Consider the following 19,043-nt stretch of genomic DNA (forward strand, 5'->3'; position numbering starts at 1 on the left):
TGTCGAGTATAATATGGGAATTCAGATTTACATATTCAGATTCCGCATGGCTTACACTACCCCCTGTGAGCTTGGACCAATAGTTCATGCTATCTTGGTTCCTATAACTAAAAACTAGCATCCTGTAAAAACAGATGATCTAAGCTGCAGGATAATTTTAGGTGTGAACAGGGCTTGAGGAATCATGTTCACCTGGGTGTTTTTGTGAGTGTCGGTAATTTGCCCATCTGTAAAATCTGTAAATTAGCTACTCAGGTCTCCTGCCATGTCTGCAGTAATACAGTATACACAACAGGAGTGCCAGGCTTTATTTATTCATAATTGTAAGAAATATCAACATGGAAGAGATGGAGGTGTTGATTCATGCATGGTGAAGAAATAAGCCCAGCTTAATAAACCTCTCATATATGGCATATATATGCTTCATAAACCCTCTTAATATCATTGTGGACTACAGACTGATTGTGTTGAGGGTTATAGATGCTGTAAATACTGAGCTATTTGTTAATGAATGCTGTAATTCTGTATATAATGATGTAAATATATTATTAAATGTGTTCATGTGTAAATAGCAGTATGGCATAGTCTTGCATTTATGTGATTTTCTGCACACTGTTAATTGAAAGCGTCTGTCTGCAGAGTGCATATATTTAACCCTGATAAACTACAGCTGATTGGCTCAATAAAACAAATGTTCAAAAATCATATATAACAGGTTTGTTTGTTCTTCTCTCTACCAGTAAAATATAGAAATACTTTTTACCCTCATTTCTTACATTTTCTTAAATTGTCTGAATTTTCTACTCCTTAGATTAAAAAAAAACAACCTCGTTACTCCTATTTCATTTCAGCTTTTTTAAATTCTGGCTTCTTATTGTTTAATAAAACCCCTATCCAGATAAATACTGTGATATAAACATATATAGAAACATATATAGAACATATATAGCGCATATATAGCGTATAGTAGGCGTGGCCTAGGCTTTTGTCCTAAATGGCTTTCTTTTTCTTCTTATATTACTTTTAATACTTTAAGTACTTTTGAAACCAGTAAATAACCAGTAAATAATCCCATTTTAATCATATATACACACATATATATATATATATATATATAAACACAGCAGTAAAATACTACTAATTCCTTTACAACTCCAGTAATTAATCAGTTTGATAGATTTCCAGGCTGAAATGAAGTCACGGTTGTCAGCCTTCTAACCTCAAACAGCCACAGAGATATCACCAGCCCATCACATCAGAGTGAGGACGGGTGAGGCGACAGTAAAATGGCTGGTGATGAATCACTGTCGTGTCCTCAGGAGCCCGAGTCAAGCTGTAAAGGCCGTCTTCACTCTGACTCAGCCGGCAGAGACATCTACGCCTGAATACAATACATCTCAGTACATTACAGTACACTCTAATTACATTTAATTACATTACAGTACTTCTCGATTACATTACTCCACAATTACATATAATCATTACAGTATTCTACTGTTCTACTTGATAATAAAACACAGTGGATCAACACCAGCAGATATCAGACATGTCTCTTTATCCAAACCATCACTGATCATTAGTAGATTCTACATTTCATTTACATTTCTACGACTGATTACTTCCACACTTTGTATAGTTTTTGTATTTATATATTTATGTATATATTTTTTAAATCTCTCTAAATACACAAATATGTAATATTGGACCATTTTCCTTCATAAATAAATACATATACCCAGTATAATAGTTTTGTCTCATCTGTTTAAAAAATGTCTTCTCTTACCCTCTTTTAGGACATTTAAGTCATATTTATGCAGAAATATTATATATTTTACTTTCAAGCACCAATGTAGACATACAGGGGTTGGACAATGAAACTGAAACACCTGTCATCATTTTAGTGTGGGAGGTTTCATGACTAAATTGGAGCAGCCTGGTGGCCAATCTTCATTAATTGCACATTATTGCACCAGTAAGAGCTGTAAGAGTGTGAAGGTTCAATTAGCAGGGTAAGAGCACTGTTTTGCTCTAAATATTGCAATGCACACTATAACATTATGGGGGACATACCAGAGTTCAAAAGAGGACAAATTGTTGGTGCACGTCTTGCTGGAGCATCTGTGACCAAGACAGCAAGTCTTTGTGATGCAGCATCAAGAGCCACGGTATCCAGAGTAATGTCAGCATTAACCACCAAGAAGGACCAACCACATCCAACAGGATTAACTGTGGACGCTGTAAGAGGAAGCTGTCTGAAAGGGATGTTCGGGTGCTAACCCGGATTGTATCCAATAAAAAACATTAAACCACGGCTGATCAAATCACGCAGAATTCAATGTGCACCTCAACTCTCCTGTTTCCACCAGAACTGTCCGTCACCACAATCAATTATTGTGCTCTAAAACCAGGTGTTTCAGCTTTTTTAGTCCATTCCCTGTATATGAAATTTAAATTTGAAGCACAGCATGGTGGGAACTTGTTTCCTGATTAGAGCTGACCTCTGAGAGAGGTGGCGCCATCATCCAGAAGTTCCCGAGGGTCCTTGAATCTGACTTTTATCATGGCTGGTCCTCTTTTAATGACGGCGCTATAAACTTCAGGACATAAAGCCACGCCAGTAATAACTCACCTCGGCCCCTAGCTCCCGGCAGGGGCCCCACTCTCATTAATCCTGCTCTATTACCTGATCTGAGGGTCCACACCTAACCTCAGGTGACCCCAGGTGACCTCAGGTGACCCCAAAGGTGTGCTCAAACTTTCAGCTGCATGAAAGGTCGTCCATAATCATCAGCGAATCAAACGGCTGAGGAACATCAGGAAACGGCGGGACCGTGCCGGGAATTGAGAGTGAAGCTGAAGACGTGCAAAAGTGTCGACTGTGATTAATCACAAACCTGCCAAGTGTGAAAACCCGGCACAGAGAGCGCGGATATGAGTCACAAACTGAGAGAAAGAAGAGACCAGAAGTGCTCAATGAAGGCTGAGACTCCTTTTATACATCAAAGAGATTAAAATCTGAAGAGATTCCAATGATTTGTTCACATTTCTGCGCAATTAATATAAAGCTGAAATGGTCTTTAATTACCAACCATCTACAGTCATCTAAAATACCGTTTTTTTTTTGTTATTTAATTTAAATGTTCTATGTTGTAGATTAATACTAAACTTATCCACACTTTATAGAAACAAACAAAAAAATAAACGTATGGAATTATTTAGTAAACTAAAAAGTGTTAAACAAACTAGAATATGTGGCAATATTCCAATGATTATGTGCCAATTATTCAACAACAGTGTCACCCCGGTGATTATTCGACGACCACAAAGTGTCACCCTGCGATTATTCAACAACCACAAAGTGTCACCCTGACGATTATTTAACATAGTGTCACCCTGCGATTATTCGACATAGTGTCACCCTGCGATTATTCGACATAGCGTCACCCTGACGATTATTTAACATAGTGTCACCCTGCGATTATTCGACATAGCGTCACCCTGCGATTATTCGACATAGCGTCACCCTGCGATTATTCGACATAGTGTCACCCTGCGATTATTCGACATAGCGTCACCCTGCGATTATTCGACAACCACAAAGTGTCACCCTGACGATTATTTAACATAGTGTCACCCTGCGATTATTCGACATAGTGTCACCCTGCGATTATTCAACAACCACAAAGTGTCACCCTGACGATTATTTAACATAGTGTCACCCTGCGATTATTCGACATAGTGTCACCCTGCGATTATACAACAACCACAAAGTGTCACCCTGACGATTATTCAACATAATGTCACCCTACGATTATTTAACATAGTGTCACCCTGCGATTATTCAACAACCACAAAGTGTCACCCTACGATTATTTAACATAGTGTCACCCTGCGATTATTCGACATAGTGTCACCCTGCGATTATTCAACAACCACAAAGTGTCACCCTGACGATTATTCAGCATAATGTCACCCTACGATTATTTAACATAGTGTCACCCTGCGATTATTCAACAACCACAAAGTGTCACCCTGACGATTATTCAACATAATGTCACCCTACGATTATTTAACATAGTGTCACCCTGCGATTATTCGACATAGTGTCACCCTGCGATTATTCGACATAGTGTCACCCTGCGATTATTCGACAACCACAAAGTGTCACCCTGACGATTATTTAACATAGTGTCACCCTGCGATTATTCGACATAGTGTCACCCTGCGATTATTCAACAACCACAAAGTGTCACCCTGACGATTATTTAACATAGTGTCACCCTGCGATTATTCGACATAGTGTCACCCTGCGATTATACAACAACCACAAAGTGTCACCCTGACGATTATTCAACATAATGTCACCCTACGATTATTTAACATAGTGTCACCCTGCGATTATTCAACAACCACAAAGTGTCACCCTACGATTATTTAACATAGTGTCACCCTGCGATTATTCGACATAGTGTCACCCTGCGATTATTCAACAACCACAAAGTGTCACCCTGACGATTATTCAGCATAATGTCACCCTACGATTATTTAACATAGTGTCACCCTGCGATTATTCAACAACCACAAAGTGTCACCCTGACGATTATTCAACATAATGTCACCCTACGATTATTTAACATAGTGTCACCCTGCGATTATTCGACATAGTGTCACCCTGCGATTATTCGACATAGCGTCACCCTGACGATTATTTAACATAGTGTAATCCTGATTATTATTTGGTTGATTACAACCAAATAATATTGTAGACAGATACAGTCCCCATCGATTATTTGATTATCACACAAAGTTTTCTTGAGTTTTTACTGGATCCTGACAGTATAGACATAAAGACATAGAGCATTTACTCACAATCATCCAAAAATACACCCGGAAGTCAGAAAAAATTAAAACATTTATTGAGTATAAATATATTACATATACGCTACAGTTACAGTTAAGTCTTACATACATAGGATATTATTTGCAAAAAATCTATACATTAAAATTGATATGGCAATTTCTTTTATATAATGCATATGAAGTGTCTAACATTTACAATACAACATAAAAGATGATTCTTTAAAACAGATCATAAGAATCATGGAATGTTTTTATTTTTCATGTGAGGTAAAAATATACTTTAGTTTTGGGAAACACATTTTGATCAGGGATCACTTTGGGAGCCAATCGATTTCTAAACATTTATCAAAATCAGAAACTCAAGAAAAAAAAACGAATCACAGAACAATTAAAACAAAACATGCCCAAAATATAAACACACAGAAATGGAACAAGTATCGTCAAACAAATTTTATACCAAAAGATCACAAAACAGAACGAAAAAACAACAACAAAAAATATATTTATAAAAAAAGAACTTGGGCTAAATTTTCTCCACATTTCAGGTAAAAAAAAAAAAAAAAGGCAAAATTACCAAAATGACTTTTGTGTCTTACTGAATATGATATGTATTTCTATTATCAGGGCAGATAATGTTAATAAAATATATAAAATTAATTCCTACCACATTGATAATTACTTGGCCCATTTATTATTCATATATATATATATTTTTTAACATATTTTTACAGTTTGATGGAGCCAAACCTCCCAACGCTCTGCTTTACAAAGTGCTTGATGTGTTAGTTGTGTATAAACTCTATATTTATCACTTCTTAGAAAAAATACTGGATTCACTACGATGCCAACGATTAAATCACATCCTCAAACAAAAAAAAAAACTGAAAAAAGTCAGATTTAGGGGTTGCAAGACTAGTAAATTTCAACAAAAGTCAACTGTAGTTATTCAAAAGCATAGTTCACCAATCACAGTTTCCTGATTCCTAGCTCACTAGGCCGGTCATAATAAGCTGTTTTTGTGGACGATATATCATCCCAGAAATTATTGCGATTTTAAGACGATTTAATGCCACTGATATAATGATAATAGAACAGCGTAAAAAAGCAATTATATTCTTTTATAGACAACAACATTTTAATTAATCATAGTTTGAGGACTAAAAACTTTTTTCTTCACCTACTGCAGTACAGACTGTGTGTATGGAGTCACAGTTATTAAAGCATTAGTCAGTTTTTAAACCAAGATTGTTTAAAATACTGTTTATTGTTATACACCTCTGGAAAAACATGAGACCACTTAAAAATGAGTTTCTTGATTTTACCAAATTGAAAACCTCTGGAATATAATCAAGAGGAAGGTGGATGATCACAAGCCATCAAACCACCAAACTGAACTGCTTGAATTTTTGCACCAGGAGTAAAGCAGCATAAAGTTATCCAAAAGCAGTGTGTAAGACTGGTGGAGAGAGGAGAACATGATGCCAAGATGCATAAAAACCAACCAGGGTTATTCCACCAAATATTGATGATTTCTGAACTCTTTCTGAAAACTTTATGAATATGAACTTGTTGTTTTTTTTCTTTGCATTATTTGAGGTCTGAAAGCTCTGCATCTTTTTTTTTATTTCAGCCATTTTTTTATTTTCTGTAAATAAGTACTATAAATGACAATTCTTTTTTTGAATTTGGGAGAAATGTTGTCTGTAGTTTATAGAATAGAACAACAATGTTCACTTTATTCATAAATAGCAAAATCAGAGAAACTAATTCAGAGCTGTATATGTGAAAAAAAAGCACAAATAAACATAAAAGAGAATAGATATCACGATTATAAAATATCATTGAGGTCATGTTGATTTATCGTACGATTAATCGATAATGTAATTATTGTGACAGGCCTAAAGGTCACTATTTTATACCAATTCTTTTTTTTTCTGTGAACTCTTTGTTAGCAATTAGAACTTGATGCTTTCTTTTGAGCTGATCGTGCACTGCACAAGTATTTGTATTGTACTTTTATTGTACACAGATTCAGACTAGCTGACAGCTCACTATTGCGGTGATTAGTGAACGTCTCAGTCAACTAGTTGAATAGTCTGTGCAACCCCTAGTCTGATTATTTATTTATTCAGAGTGAAATTAAAAAAATTCACTGTTCACTTTTTTTATGAATAATCCCTAAAATTAAATCTATAAAAAGTGTAATCACAGATCATCTTCAGAAGTTAACCATATCATTTCCTTTTCTTTACTTAGATTCAAGAATGAGGAGCTCTAGTGTCACAAAAGGTTCATTGCAGAACTTTAATATACATGTAAAGTATTAAAAAATAAAAGTAAAAGTAAAAAACAAAAGTGGACACGCCTCTGCTTTGGCAAAACAGTAAAATAAACGAAGCTTTTAACACTATGTAGCGACGTAGCGGCTAATACGGCTAATGCGCCGAATGCGCATCGCACAATGCACATCCGGCTATAAATCTCTGTTCGGCTGGAGGTTCAGCGCATCTCGAATACACTGCTCTAGAAATGCTGCATATGCTACATATTCCCAATTACTGCAGAATAAAAAAAAAACTACAGGGTCCCAATTTATACTAAATAAATGCCTGTAATAACTGAGTTATTAGTCATTAATAACACATTCCAACAAAGTATGCTTTCTCGTCTTGTATCTTTTTCTGTGCATAATTTACTTCATTTAATTTCCAACTTTAACCCCAATGATTGGAGAGGCTGCACTACTCTAATACATCTGCAACACTAAATAAAAATGAATACACAGTTAAATTAAACATATTTAATATAAAGTGGGACCTCAAACTAAAATAAAGGTTACTGGCGATTGGAACGCTGCAGGTCTACACATCTGCAGCAAACTCGCAATCACACAATCCACCACACACACACACACACACACGCATAAACATATCTCTCTCATACACACTTATATACACAGAAAAAAAAAGAAAAAAAAAAAAAAAAACATGCTATGAGAAAAAAAAAATAGTACATAACTACACTTCTCTTAATTTCTTTAAAATAAATAAACGATGATTGCACTGTATTGGCATGTAAAGTACTGTCTGCAAAATAACGTATAAATAAACCTACGACGTGAGGATACCGTACTGTCCCGATAACTTTGGCAAAAGTATTTCTGAGCTACGAAGTAAACGATTTTTTGCTTACGGACACAAATCTGAGCGAAGGCACGGCTCTCGGCGAAGAGAAACAATCTAGCAATAAAAAATAAACGCGTGATAATAAAAGACGAAGGCAGGCGAGAGGCTAGACTAAGTTTTTACATTTTTTAGTCCTTTTTTTATTTTATTATAATTTTATATTTAAAATCGATTCCCTATTGATTCGAAACACAGAACACAAACATACACAGAGTACTTATTTCTTCACCTCCAGAAAGTTCATGTCCCTGAGGTACAAAACAGGCTTGTCAATCAGAGGTGAAGGGGCGGGGCTAAGGTAAAACAAGCCACACCCTCGTACACTCCCTTTAATTATTCCCCTTTAAAAAAAAAAACAACAGACAAACAAAGAAACTGAAAGAATCGTGAGGAGACTCTTTGGATCGAGTGAGCTGATGGAGGTGCTACAGGGTCTTAGGTGGAGATTTATTTCAAGTGCCCACAGTATTTTATAACAGACTGCTTATACAGGTGAGGGGTGATGACAGGTGCTAACAGGTGAGAGGTGCATACAGATGAGGGGTGATGACAGGTGAGGGGTGATGACAGTTGATAACAGGTGATATCAGGTGAGGGGGGAAGGCGATAACAGGTGAGAGGTGGATACAGGTGAGGGGTGATGACAAGTGAGGGGTGATGATAACAGGTGAGAGGTGCATACAGATGAGGTGATGACAAGTGAGGGGTGATGACAGGTGAGGGGTGATGACAGGTGATAACAGGTGAGAGGTGCATACAGATGAGGGGTGATGACAGGTGAGGAGTGATGACAGGTGATAACAGGTGAGAGGTGCATACAGATGAGGGGTGATGACAGGTGAGGGGTGATGACAGCTGATAACAGGTGATAATAGGTGAGGGGGGATGACAGGTGCTAACAGGTGAGAGGTGCATACAGATGAGGGGTGATGACAGGTGAGGGGTGATGATAACAGGTGAGAGGTGCATACAGATGAGGGGTGATGACAGGTGAGGGGTGATGACAGTTGATAACAGGTGATAACAGGTGAGGGGGGATGACAGGTGATAACAGGTGAGAGGTGAATACAGGTGAGGGGTGATGACAAGTGAGGGGTGATGACAAGTGAGGGGTGATGACAAGTGAGGGGTGATGACAGGTGATAACAGGTGAGAGGTGCATACAGATGAGGGGTGATGACAGGTGAGGGGGTGATGACAGGTGAGGGGGTGATGACAGGTGAGGGGGTGATGACAGGTGAGGGGGTGATGACAGGTGTAGCGTTTGCGTTCTTGCGTGAAGTACGTTTCCCAACCGAACAGCGAGTTAAATATAAAATAACGCATAAATGAACGTCCACTGAAGTCCAGTACTGACCTCAGATCAGACACAAAGCACCATAAACTGTGAGACACCACCAGAGAAGACGTCTACTTCAAACCTCGAGATTATATCTATTAATAACCTCTATAGAATCTTATAGATGCACACACACACACACACACACTATATATATATATATATATATAGTTCATATAGTATATGTTTATATATAATATATAACTGATTCTACTCAATTTTTTCTCTTTTTTTTAAGAAAACATTAAACAGACAGAATAGCAGCATCATGTAAACCACATGAGGATTGCAACTAGCTTTTTTAAGATCACCCTTAGTAATAAAATGTGATTTAGTGTATACACACACAGCTGTTTACTTTTAGACTTAAACACAAGCCAAAATTGGAAAAAAAAAAACAAAAAAAAACAAAAAAAAAACAAGAAAAAGAAATAACTGATATGCTGGATATTTTCATGATGTTTACACTATAGCAACATTAAAGCTATACTATAATAATATTTATTATAAAGTGTAAATATCTGTAAAATAGATCCCAATTACAGCAATAATGATCAAAAATAACAGGAAACATTTATGTAGATAAACACACACTAACACAGCATCCCAACCAGCGCCTGTTCATATATGCAAAAAAAAAAAAAAAAATCCAAGCGATTGATTTCGAGAGAGCAAGAGAAAGAGAGAAAGGGAAAGAGAAAGTAAGCTTTTCTGTTTTTTTTTTCTTATGCAAATGAGCTTGTTTTCTTGACCAGTCAAAAATTAATAAACATATATAAATGTAATCTATTATATCTATTAAAAAATCATTTGTATGAATAATTAAAAAGAAAAGTGTAAATACTATAACTAATAGTCACAATAACTAATAATAACTAGTATAACATCTATTAGCTATAAACTACACTGTACCTTCATCAAACCCCCTAAATAATCAGCTATACCTGCTCCACAGGACCCGAACGATATATCAGTACACCGATACTGTCATCAATATCGGCAGCCCGTGGAATTTTATTGACATTTACAAAAAAACAATTCTGCCATTGAAGCACCAAATATATTTTTATATGGTCTGTTTTATATATATATAAAAAAAAAATGGCACCGAAAATAACAGTACATTATACCTGCTCCACAGAACTCAACCGATATATCAGTCAGCCGATAAAATCGGTCGATATAGGTTACAGCCCATAGTTTTTATTAATAACGGCAAAAAAAATAAATCTGCCATTAAAGCACCAAAGCTAGTTTTATATGGTTTGTTTTATACATAAAAATGCCTTGAGGATAAAGTTGCATTATATCTGTTCAAACCTGACCGATATATTGTTCAGACGATAACATTGGTTGATATTGCCAGGCCATGACTTTTTATAAATATCAGCATCTGCCATTAAAGTAGAAAAACATTTACATATGGTTTGTTTGATTGCCTTGATGATTACCATTCAATATATCTGCTCCACAGGACCTGATCGATTTAAAAGCCAGATGAAAATCGTTCAATATCGATGGCCAATATAGATTTTTATCAATATCGCCACAAAATAATTAGTCGTTAAAGCACCAAAGTCTATTTAGTATATAAAAGGCTCCACGTAATTATATAAGGTGTTGAGGATAACATTACACTTTACCCGCTGCACAGGAACTGACCGATATATCAGTCAGCCGATAAAATTGGTTGATATTGGCAGCCCATGAAAATGTTATAATATCATAATTTTTATATGGCATGTTTTATAGAGAGAAAAAAAGCCTTAAATGTAATATTACATTAAATCTTCTTCGTGTAAACCAATCAATCAACCAGTTAAATCATTAGATTCTTTTACAGCCCAAATATTTTTATTGATTTCTGCAAAAATATAGTCAGATCCATAAGTATTTGGACAGTGAGACTATGTTTGTAATGCTTATATTGCATCTGTTACAACTGTTCAGGATTAAAGCCTTTCTATACATTACCTCCTCCTGTTATACAGCCTCAAAAAAAAAATGGAAAATTGACTAAAAAGTATTTATAGGGCCAGATTTGCCCAAATGCCTTGTTATAACAAATGTTCCAATTGCTTTCGAGCTGTTAAAATTATGCGAGATAATGCAAGCTAACCAGCTAACCAAGTTAGGTAAAGCTAAGCTAAGTAAACAAAACTGTAATAAAAAATACTTTCTTTTAAGTTAATCGAGTGCTGGACGTTAATCTACACAAATTTCTCTCCTGAAACCTTTTTATTTGGGTGAGTTAAGAGCTTCTGTTTATTTACAGTAAGCTTAGATTCCCGAAATTCTCCAGCACTAAGGCTGGAGCAGTGGCATTAGCAGCTAACCGCTAGCTTAGCGCGGTGTGTGGCTAATGCTAATGCTGCTGCAGCAGTCCTAACCAGGGTTAGCAGTAGGCTACAGGCTGATAATACTCATCTCTGAATGGGGAAATAGTGGTTAGCGGCTAATGCTACTTTAGCCCCGGTGAGGGAAACTTGACGGAAACTCATATTTTATTCCAGTTTGTGAAAAAATAATAATAATAATAAGTATATAATTATAATGTGCAAGTATAAAGACAGTGTCACTTAACAAAAAAGTGATTTGTGACATGAAAAAACAGTATTTGAGACATGAAATCACATGCTTTTGTAAGCATTTCATTATCCAATATTTATGGATCTGACAGTAAATATGACCAAACAAAACGAAAATTTCCATAAATTGAGTATATAGTTGTAATGAATAGGCATAGTGACAAAAAGGCACTTGAAGAAAAAAAAAACAAAAGTAGAAAAAAGCTGAGCAAATATTAATGGATGACTATCAAACATAATTTTATTTAAATAGTGAAAAACGTGATAAATTAACAGACACAATCAAGCACCAGTATTTATAGTGAGTCTATGTTAAACCATGTTAAACAAAAACCCCACCAAGAACTAAAAACTGCATCACCTTCAGAACATCACTATAACACAACAGCATCGATCCTGTCCTTGTATTAAGATTTTTTTAGATATTTATGGACAAAAATATCATTTGAATTTTGTTTATTAGTTCATGTTTTTTAGACGTTGTTCCAAATATGAACACTTTATTTTTAAAGTCTAATGGCTTTATTACACTGCCATAACTTAATAACACAATGACTACATTGTTTTATATTATGACTAATTCATAGTAGTCTGAAGTATTCCGACCTGCAATGAATTATAATGAATTATAGTAAATAATTGACATCAGTTACTGAGAAATTGGCCTTTAATAACAATGTACAATAATTGTATATATATATTAAGTTAGTTTAGCAAACCAACCAATAATAACATGCTCATTTGCATAAAAAAGGCAGAAAAGCTATGTCTGCTGTGTCTCTCTGAGCCGCTGGCTATCTGGACTATAGTGTACTCTGTGCGGTGCTGGCCGGCTCTGTACCGTTCCACTCACTCACTCACTTCATGAATAAATATTCCACCATGAACGCGATGACGAAGGACAGTGCGCTGAACGCTCCCACCAGCAGGGCGGCGACGCGCTCGTCTGTGCCCGCGATGCCCACCGCTTTGCCCGTCTTGCTGGTGGGCGTGTCCTCGAGCGCCGGTAGCTCAGCTCTGCGGAGTGTGAAGGGTGTGGGGGGGCTCTGGGGTCCGCAAAGCTCCTGAGCGCTGTCCAAACACTTCCGACACACGAACACACGGAACCGGTAATCTGTGTTCCACTGCAGGCCTGAGATCTGAAAAACTGTGGCCTCACCCTTATACACCTACAGAGAGAGAGAGAGAGAGAGAGAGAGAGACTGTTACATCACTGACATATCGTAAAGTATTCCAAACTGTTACACCATTGTATTAACCAATAGCTAGTCCCACAACACACTTCACACAGTCACACTACTGACCCATATCAATTCTACACTATAACTCCATTGTAAGACATTCTATAGTGTTACACCACTGACCTATAACACATTCCACACTGACACACCACAGTTCTGTAACACATTTCACACTGTTACACCACTGACCCACAACCATTCTACACTTAACCACCACTGACCTGTAATACATTTCAAACTGCTACACCACTGACCTCTGACACATTTTACACTGATACACCACTGACCTGTAATACATTTCACACTGTAATCATTACAAACAATTACTCTATTGAGCTGTAACACATTGTACACTGTTACACCACTGATCTGTAACACATTGTACACTGCTACACCACTGACCTCTAACACATTTCACACTGATACACCACTGACCTGTAATACATTCCAAACTGCTACACCACTGATCTGTAATACATTCCAAACTGCTACACCACTGACCTGTAATACATTCCAAACTGCTACACCACTGATCTGTAATACATTCCAAACTGCTACACCACTGACCTCTAACACATTTCACACTGATACACCACTGACCTGTAACACATTTCACACTGATACACCACTGACCTGTAATACATTCCAAACTGCTACACCACTGACCTCTAACACATTTCACACTGATACACCACTGACCCACAACCATTCTACACTAAAACACCACTGACCTGTAATACATTCCAAACTGCTACACCACTGACCTCTAACACATTTCACACTGCTACACCACTGACCCACAACCATTCTACACTAAAACACCACTGACCTGTAATACATTCCAAACTGCTACACCACTGACCTCTAACACATTTCACACTGATACACCACTGACCTGTAACACATTTCACACTGATACACCACTGACCTCTAACACATTTCACACTGATACACCACTGACCTGTAATACATTCCAAACTGCTACACCACTGACCTGTAATACATTCCAAACTGCTACACCACTGACCTCTAACACATTTCACACTGATACACCACAACCATTCTACACTAAAACACCACTGACCTGTAATACATTCCAAACTGCTACACCACTGACCTCTAACACATTTCACACTGATACACCACTGACCTGTAACACATTTCACACTGATACACCACTGACCTCTAACACATTTCACACTGATACACCACTGACCTGTAATACATTCCAAACTGCTACACCACTGACCTCTAACACATTTCACACTGATACACCACTGACCTGTAATACATTCCAAACTGCTACACCACTGACCCCTAACACATTTCACACTGCTACACCACTGACCCACAACCATTCTACACTAAAACACCACTGACCTGTAATACATTCCAAACTGCTACACCACTGACCTGTAATACATTCCAAACTGCTACACCACTGACCTGTAATACATTCCAAACTGCTACACCACTGACCTGTAACACATTCCAGTGCTACACCACTGACCTGTATTACATTCCAAACTGCTACATTTCACAAGTGAGCTGTGATGCTTACCACACTGTTACACCACTGACTTTTAACAAATTCCACATTGTTTTTCCACCGACTCATAGCACATTCACAAACCAGTAACAGTGTTACACCACTGACTTGTAAAAACCCAAATAATTAAAATCACTATTAATAGAGGAATAATGAACTTGTCAGGCAGGGAGGATGAGGGATTGTAGCTGTGAGGATGGTTAATATGTTGAATTTAAACATGAATTCTATCCCTTTTTCATTTTTTGATAAAAGAGCAGATACATCCCGACTGATGGTTTACATTATGGGTTAAGAGAAGAGTGTGGAGAGGGGACGTGTGGATGATCTATCGCTTTAATAAAAGCTCTGAGATTGACTCTAATCCTTAACCTGACGATCTCTGGAATATTACTGGTGTGTTTGTATTATAGCCGCCGGGCCGAGGACAGAAATCCAAGATCTCCCTCTAAACACCTTCATTTCCTGCAGGAGATCAGATAAAACACTGCTGTACATCATCTCCATCCATCTGTAGCTCCTCCTCCTCAGTGTAAAATATTACAGTACCTAAATTTAAAGTGTGTTTAGCATACAGCTCTGAAAAATAAATAAATAAAAAATTAAAAGAGCACTTCGGTTTCTAAATCAATTTCTCTGATTTAGCTATTTATAGGTTTATGTTTGAGTAAAATGAAATTTGTTGTTTTATTCTATAAACTACAAACAACATTTCTCCCAAATTCCAAATCTTTTATTTATTTGCAGAAAATGAGAAATGGCTGAAATAACAAAAAAAAAAGATGCAGAGCTTTCAGACCTCAAATAATGCAAAGAAAACAACAAGTTCATATTCATAAAGTTTTAAGAGTTCAGAAATAATCAATATTTGGTGGAATAACCCTGGTTTGTTTTTAATCACAGTTTTTTTCATGCATCTTGGCATCATGTTCTTCTCCTCCACCAGTCTTACACACTGCTTTTGGATAACTTTATGCTGCTTTACTCCTGGTGTAAAAATTCAAGCAGTTCAGTTTGGTGGTTTGATGGTTTGTGATCATCCATCTTCCTTTTGATTATATTCCAGAGGTTTTCAATTTGGTCAAAATCTAAGAAACTCGTAATTTTTAAGTGATGTCTTTTTTTTTCCCAGAGCTGTATTCACCCTAATGAGACACTGTAGCTCCCTGCTTCTCAATGTATAATATTACAATACCTACATTTAAAGTGTCATTGATATATACATATATTTGCCCTGATGAGGGACTTTACTCATTTGTGTCTTTTATAAAATCTTTTAAGTTGCTCCATAATGTGAAATCTGGGCATAGATCAACCTACAGCAAAACCTCAGCATCCACCTAGTGACACCTTAGAAACCACCTAGCCACACTTTAGCAAGCAATAACTGTTAGCAGCCATCTAGCAACTAACTAAAAACTACTGCAACACTGTAGCAACCACCAAGCACTAATACCCTAGCAACCATCCCCTATGTCACAGCAACACTTGTGTTCTGCAGTCACGCAGGAACTGCGCTCTCTGTTCTACTCCTTTATCTAGAACATCTCAGATGAAGGAGTGTCAGGTGAAGTGTTGGGTTCTGCGGGATCTGATGAAAAGATATACAGGGCTGAAGGGGGCGGGGCTACTCACCCTACCCACACAGACCCATCTGTCAGCTGGCATCATCCTGCCAGCCTCAGTTTCCTCCTCCCATCTGTGTGTGTGAGTGTGTGTGTGTGTGTGAGAGAGTGTGTGTGTGAGTGAGTGTGAACTTAAAGAATAGCTGCTGTCTCAGACTGCAGTCGCACTGACACACACACTGACACACACACACCTTTCTGCATCCTGTTATCAATGAGAAGCACCTGGTTGGTGTTTCTGATTAGAAAATAGCTCTATTTTCAAAAAGGAATTTGGTTGCTAAATGGTTGCCAGGTGGTTTGTCTCAAGGTGTCTGCTATGACGTTTCAGGTGGTTGCTCAGGTGTTGCCAAGCGGACACTTTGGTATTCATGGTTGTTGTCATGTTGTTGCTAAGTGATTGTTTTGATTTTATTGTTGCTATTGTGTTGAAAAATGTGGTTGTTATTGTATCTCAGGTGGTTGCTATGGTAATTCTAAGTGTTTTAGGTGGTTGCTATGGTGTATGCTGGGAAGTTGCTAGGGTAGCCAATTTCTGGATGCGAGATGGGTGCTACCGTGTGCTAGAGTGGTGGGAGGGGATTTCTATAATGTTATTATAGTGTCACATGTTTTTGCTGTTGCTATGTGGTTGCTGTGGTACCTCATGTTGGTGGTTTAGCATTACAAGTATATCTAAGAGGTAGCTGTTTCTAATAAAGCGACCAAGGAGTGAAAGCACAAGGAGTTAGGTAGGTGTTTCTAATAAAGTGGCCAGTGACTGGATTTTCCTGGTTGGGTCATTGTTGGATCATTGTAACTGCCTTAGATAAAGTAGTAACCACCTAGCAACACTATAGCAACCACCTAATATACAATAAAAAAACATTTACGAACACCATGTACTAATCAATACTTTAATCAACAACATGGCAATAACCGTGAATACCAAAGAAACCACCTGAAAACACCTGAGCAACCACCCGAGACCCCATAGCAACCACCTTGTTGGATATTTTTTTAATGATTAGCTGTATCTCACCTGTTTGTATTCAGACTCTCTCCCAATTAACACCTGGAGAACGTAGCTGACTGGATCTCCTCTCATTGGAGGAATGCTTTCCCATGTGACCTCACACAGGCTTCCCTCAATCTGTAACACTTTGGGTGCTGCAATGCAGAGAAACACAATCAGATATGTAACAACACATTGACTAATTACTTACTGACATCACCATTATGTTAATTTGTTACATATTTAAAATGTGCTCTATAATGTTCATATGATCCACACACTCATTCTGACAGACTGTAATACACTACAGGAAGGGTAGGGGGTGCTCTATAAAGCTCTATAATGTTCATATGATCCATACACTCATTCTGACAGACTGTAGTACCCTACAGGAAGTGTAGGGGGTGCTCTATAATGCTCTATAATGTTCATACGATCCACACACTCATTCTGACAGACTGTTATAAACTAGAGAAATGTAGAGGATGCTCTATGTTGCTCTATAATGTTTATATGATCCACGCATACATTCTGAAAGACTGTAATACACTACAAGAAACATCGATGATGCTTTATAATACTCTACAATGTTCATATGATCCACAAGCTCATTCTGAAAGACTGTAATACACTACAGGAAGTGTAGGGGGAACTCTATAATGCTCTATAATGTTCATATGATCTATGCACTCATTATAATAGACTGTAAGACACTACAGGAATTATAGTGGGTGCTCTATAATGCCCTATAATGTTCATATGATCCATACTCTTATTGTGACAGAGTGTAATACACTACAGGAAGTATAATGATACACAAGTTCAATCTGGAAGACTGTGCTTACCTTTAAGTACAGGTGGGACGGACTTGGTGGTGCTGAAAGTGTGAACGTCTGAGAAAGTTCCTTCTCCAGCGTCGCTGACAGCCTGGATCCTGAAGCTGTAGCTGCTGGACTCTACCAGTCGCTGGACCTTGAAAGTGTGGCTTGGGCCTCTGTAGATGGTTGCAAATCTAAAATAAATAGCAATAAAAAAACATCAACCTACAAAATGCCTTTAAAAAATACATTATGGTAGCCAGCAATTCCTTGTAGAATGGTGCACCACCCCCTTGACTCAGCTAAACCTTCCTTCATAGGGCTTTTTCACAGCAGCATTATTTGTCCTGCATTATTTTTTTTATCAACACAAAGTGCGTTGTGATGCTCTTTGCTATCTTACACCCCGTCAACAGTCTATTTTCACACCTTGCGCCTGCGCTGTTAAAATAGCGTTCAGGAAATTTAGTTATAAATCTACACTGATGGGTGTGGTGGTCTGGAAGTGAGGTGTGTTCAGGTAAAGTTCTGGTGTGTTTCTATATATTTTGGTGGTGGAAAACACAGGAGCTCCACTGACTGATTAAAACCCTGACAACAGCCAATCATCAGAGTCCATTTCTATAGGTGCTCCCAGTGCTCGTACACCCTCACTCATAAAAAACACACACACACAAAGACGCACTGCACAGCACTTATTGCTCCTTTAATGTGATGATAATATAAATGTAAAATTATAATATAAAATATAATATATAAAATTAATATAAAACAATATTATATAAAAAATATATATTATACAAAAAAATAATATAATGTAAAATAAATATAAAACTATATGCAG

At 37.3% G+C, this 19,043-nt stretch overlaps 1 protein-coding gene and 1 long non-coding RNA gene across 4 annotated transcripts in view; one reads left to right on the forward strand and one right to left on the reverse strand.

Annotated features, from left to right (window-relative positions):
- The first annotated feature begins 8,522 nt into the window (after positions 1 to 8,522).
- Positions 8,523 to 9,144, forward strand: LOC111197534 (uncharacterized). Of its 3 annotated transcripts, none has more exons than XR_007425352.1 (4): positions 8,644 to 8,699; positions 8,735 to 8,778; positions 8,840 to 8,910; positions 9,063 to 9,144. It is a non-coding gene; the product is annotated as an uncharacterized LOC111197534 (long non-coding RNA). The 3 variants fall into 3 exon arrangements; XR_007425353.1 differs by having other exon boundaries at positions 8,647 to 8,682; XR_007425354.1 differs by lacking the exons at positions 8,644 to 8,699; positions 8,735 to 8,778 and adding an exon at positions 8,523 to 8,564 and having other exon boundaries at positions 8,850 to 8,910.
- Positions 9,145 to 9,730: 586 nt separating this feature from the next.
- The window catches only part of fndc3ba (fibronectin type III domain containing 3Ba), a 121,924-nt gene continuing 112,611 nt past the window's right edge, over positions 9,731 to 19,043 (reverse strand). Inside the window, exons 24-26 of the mRNA XM_049467293.1 lie at positions 18,227 to 18,393; positions 17,409 to 17,536; positions 9,731 to 13,141 (exon numbers count right to left, since the gene is read on the reverse strand). Of these exons, the coding sequence (XP_049323250.1) occupies positions 12,830 to 13,141; positions 17,409 to 17,536; positions 18,227 to 18,393 (607 nt within the window). The 3' untranslated portion in view covers positions 9,731 to 12,829. The remainder of the gene's footprint in view (positions 13,142 to 17,408; positions 17,537 to 18,226; positions 18,394 to 19,043) is intronic.

Source organism: Astyanax mexicanus, chromosome 18 (assembly GCF_023375975.1).
Source record: "Astyanax mexicanus isolate ESR-SI-001 chromosome 18, AstMex3_surface, whole genome shotgun sequence".
NCBI classification, from domain to species: Eukaryota; Metazoa; Chordata; class Actinopteri; order Characiformes; family Acestrorhamphidae; genus Astyanax; species Astyanax mexicanus.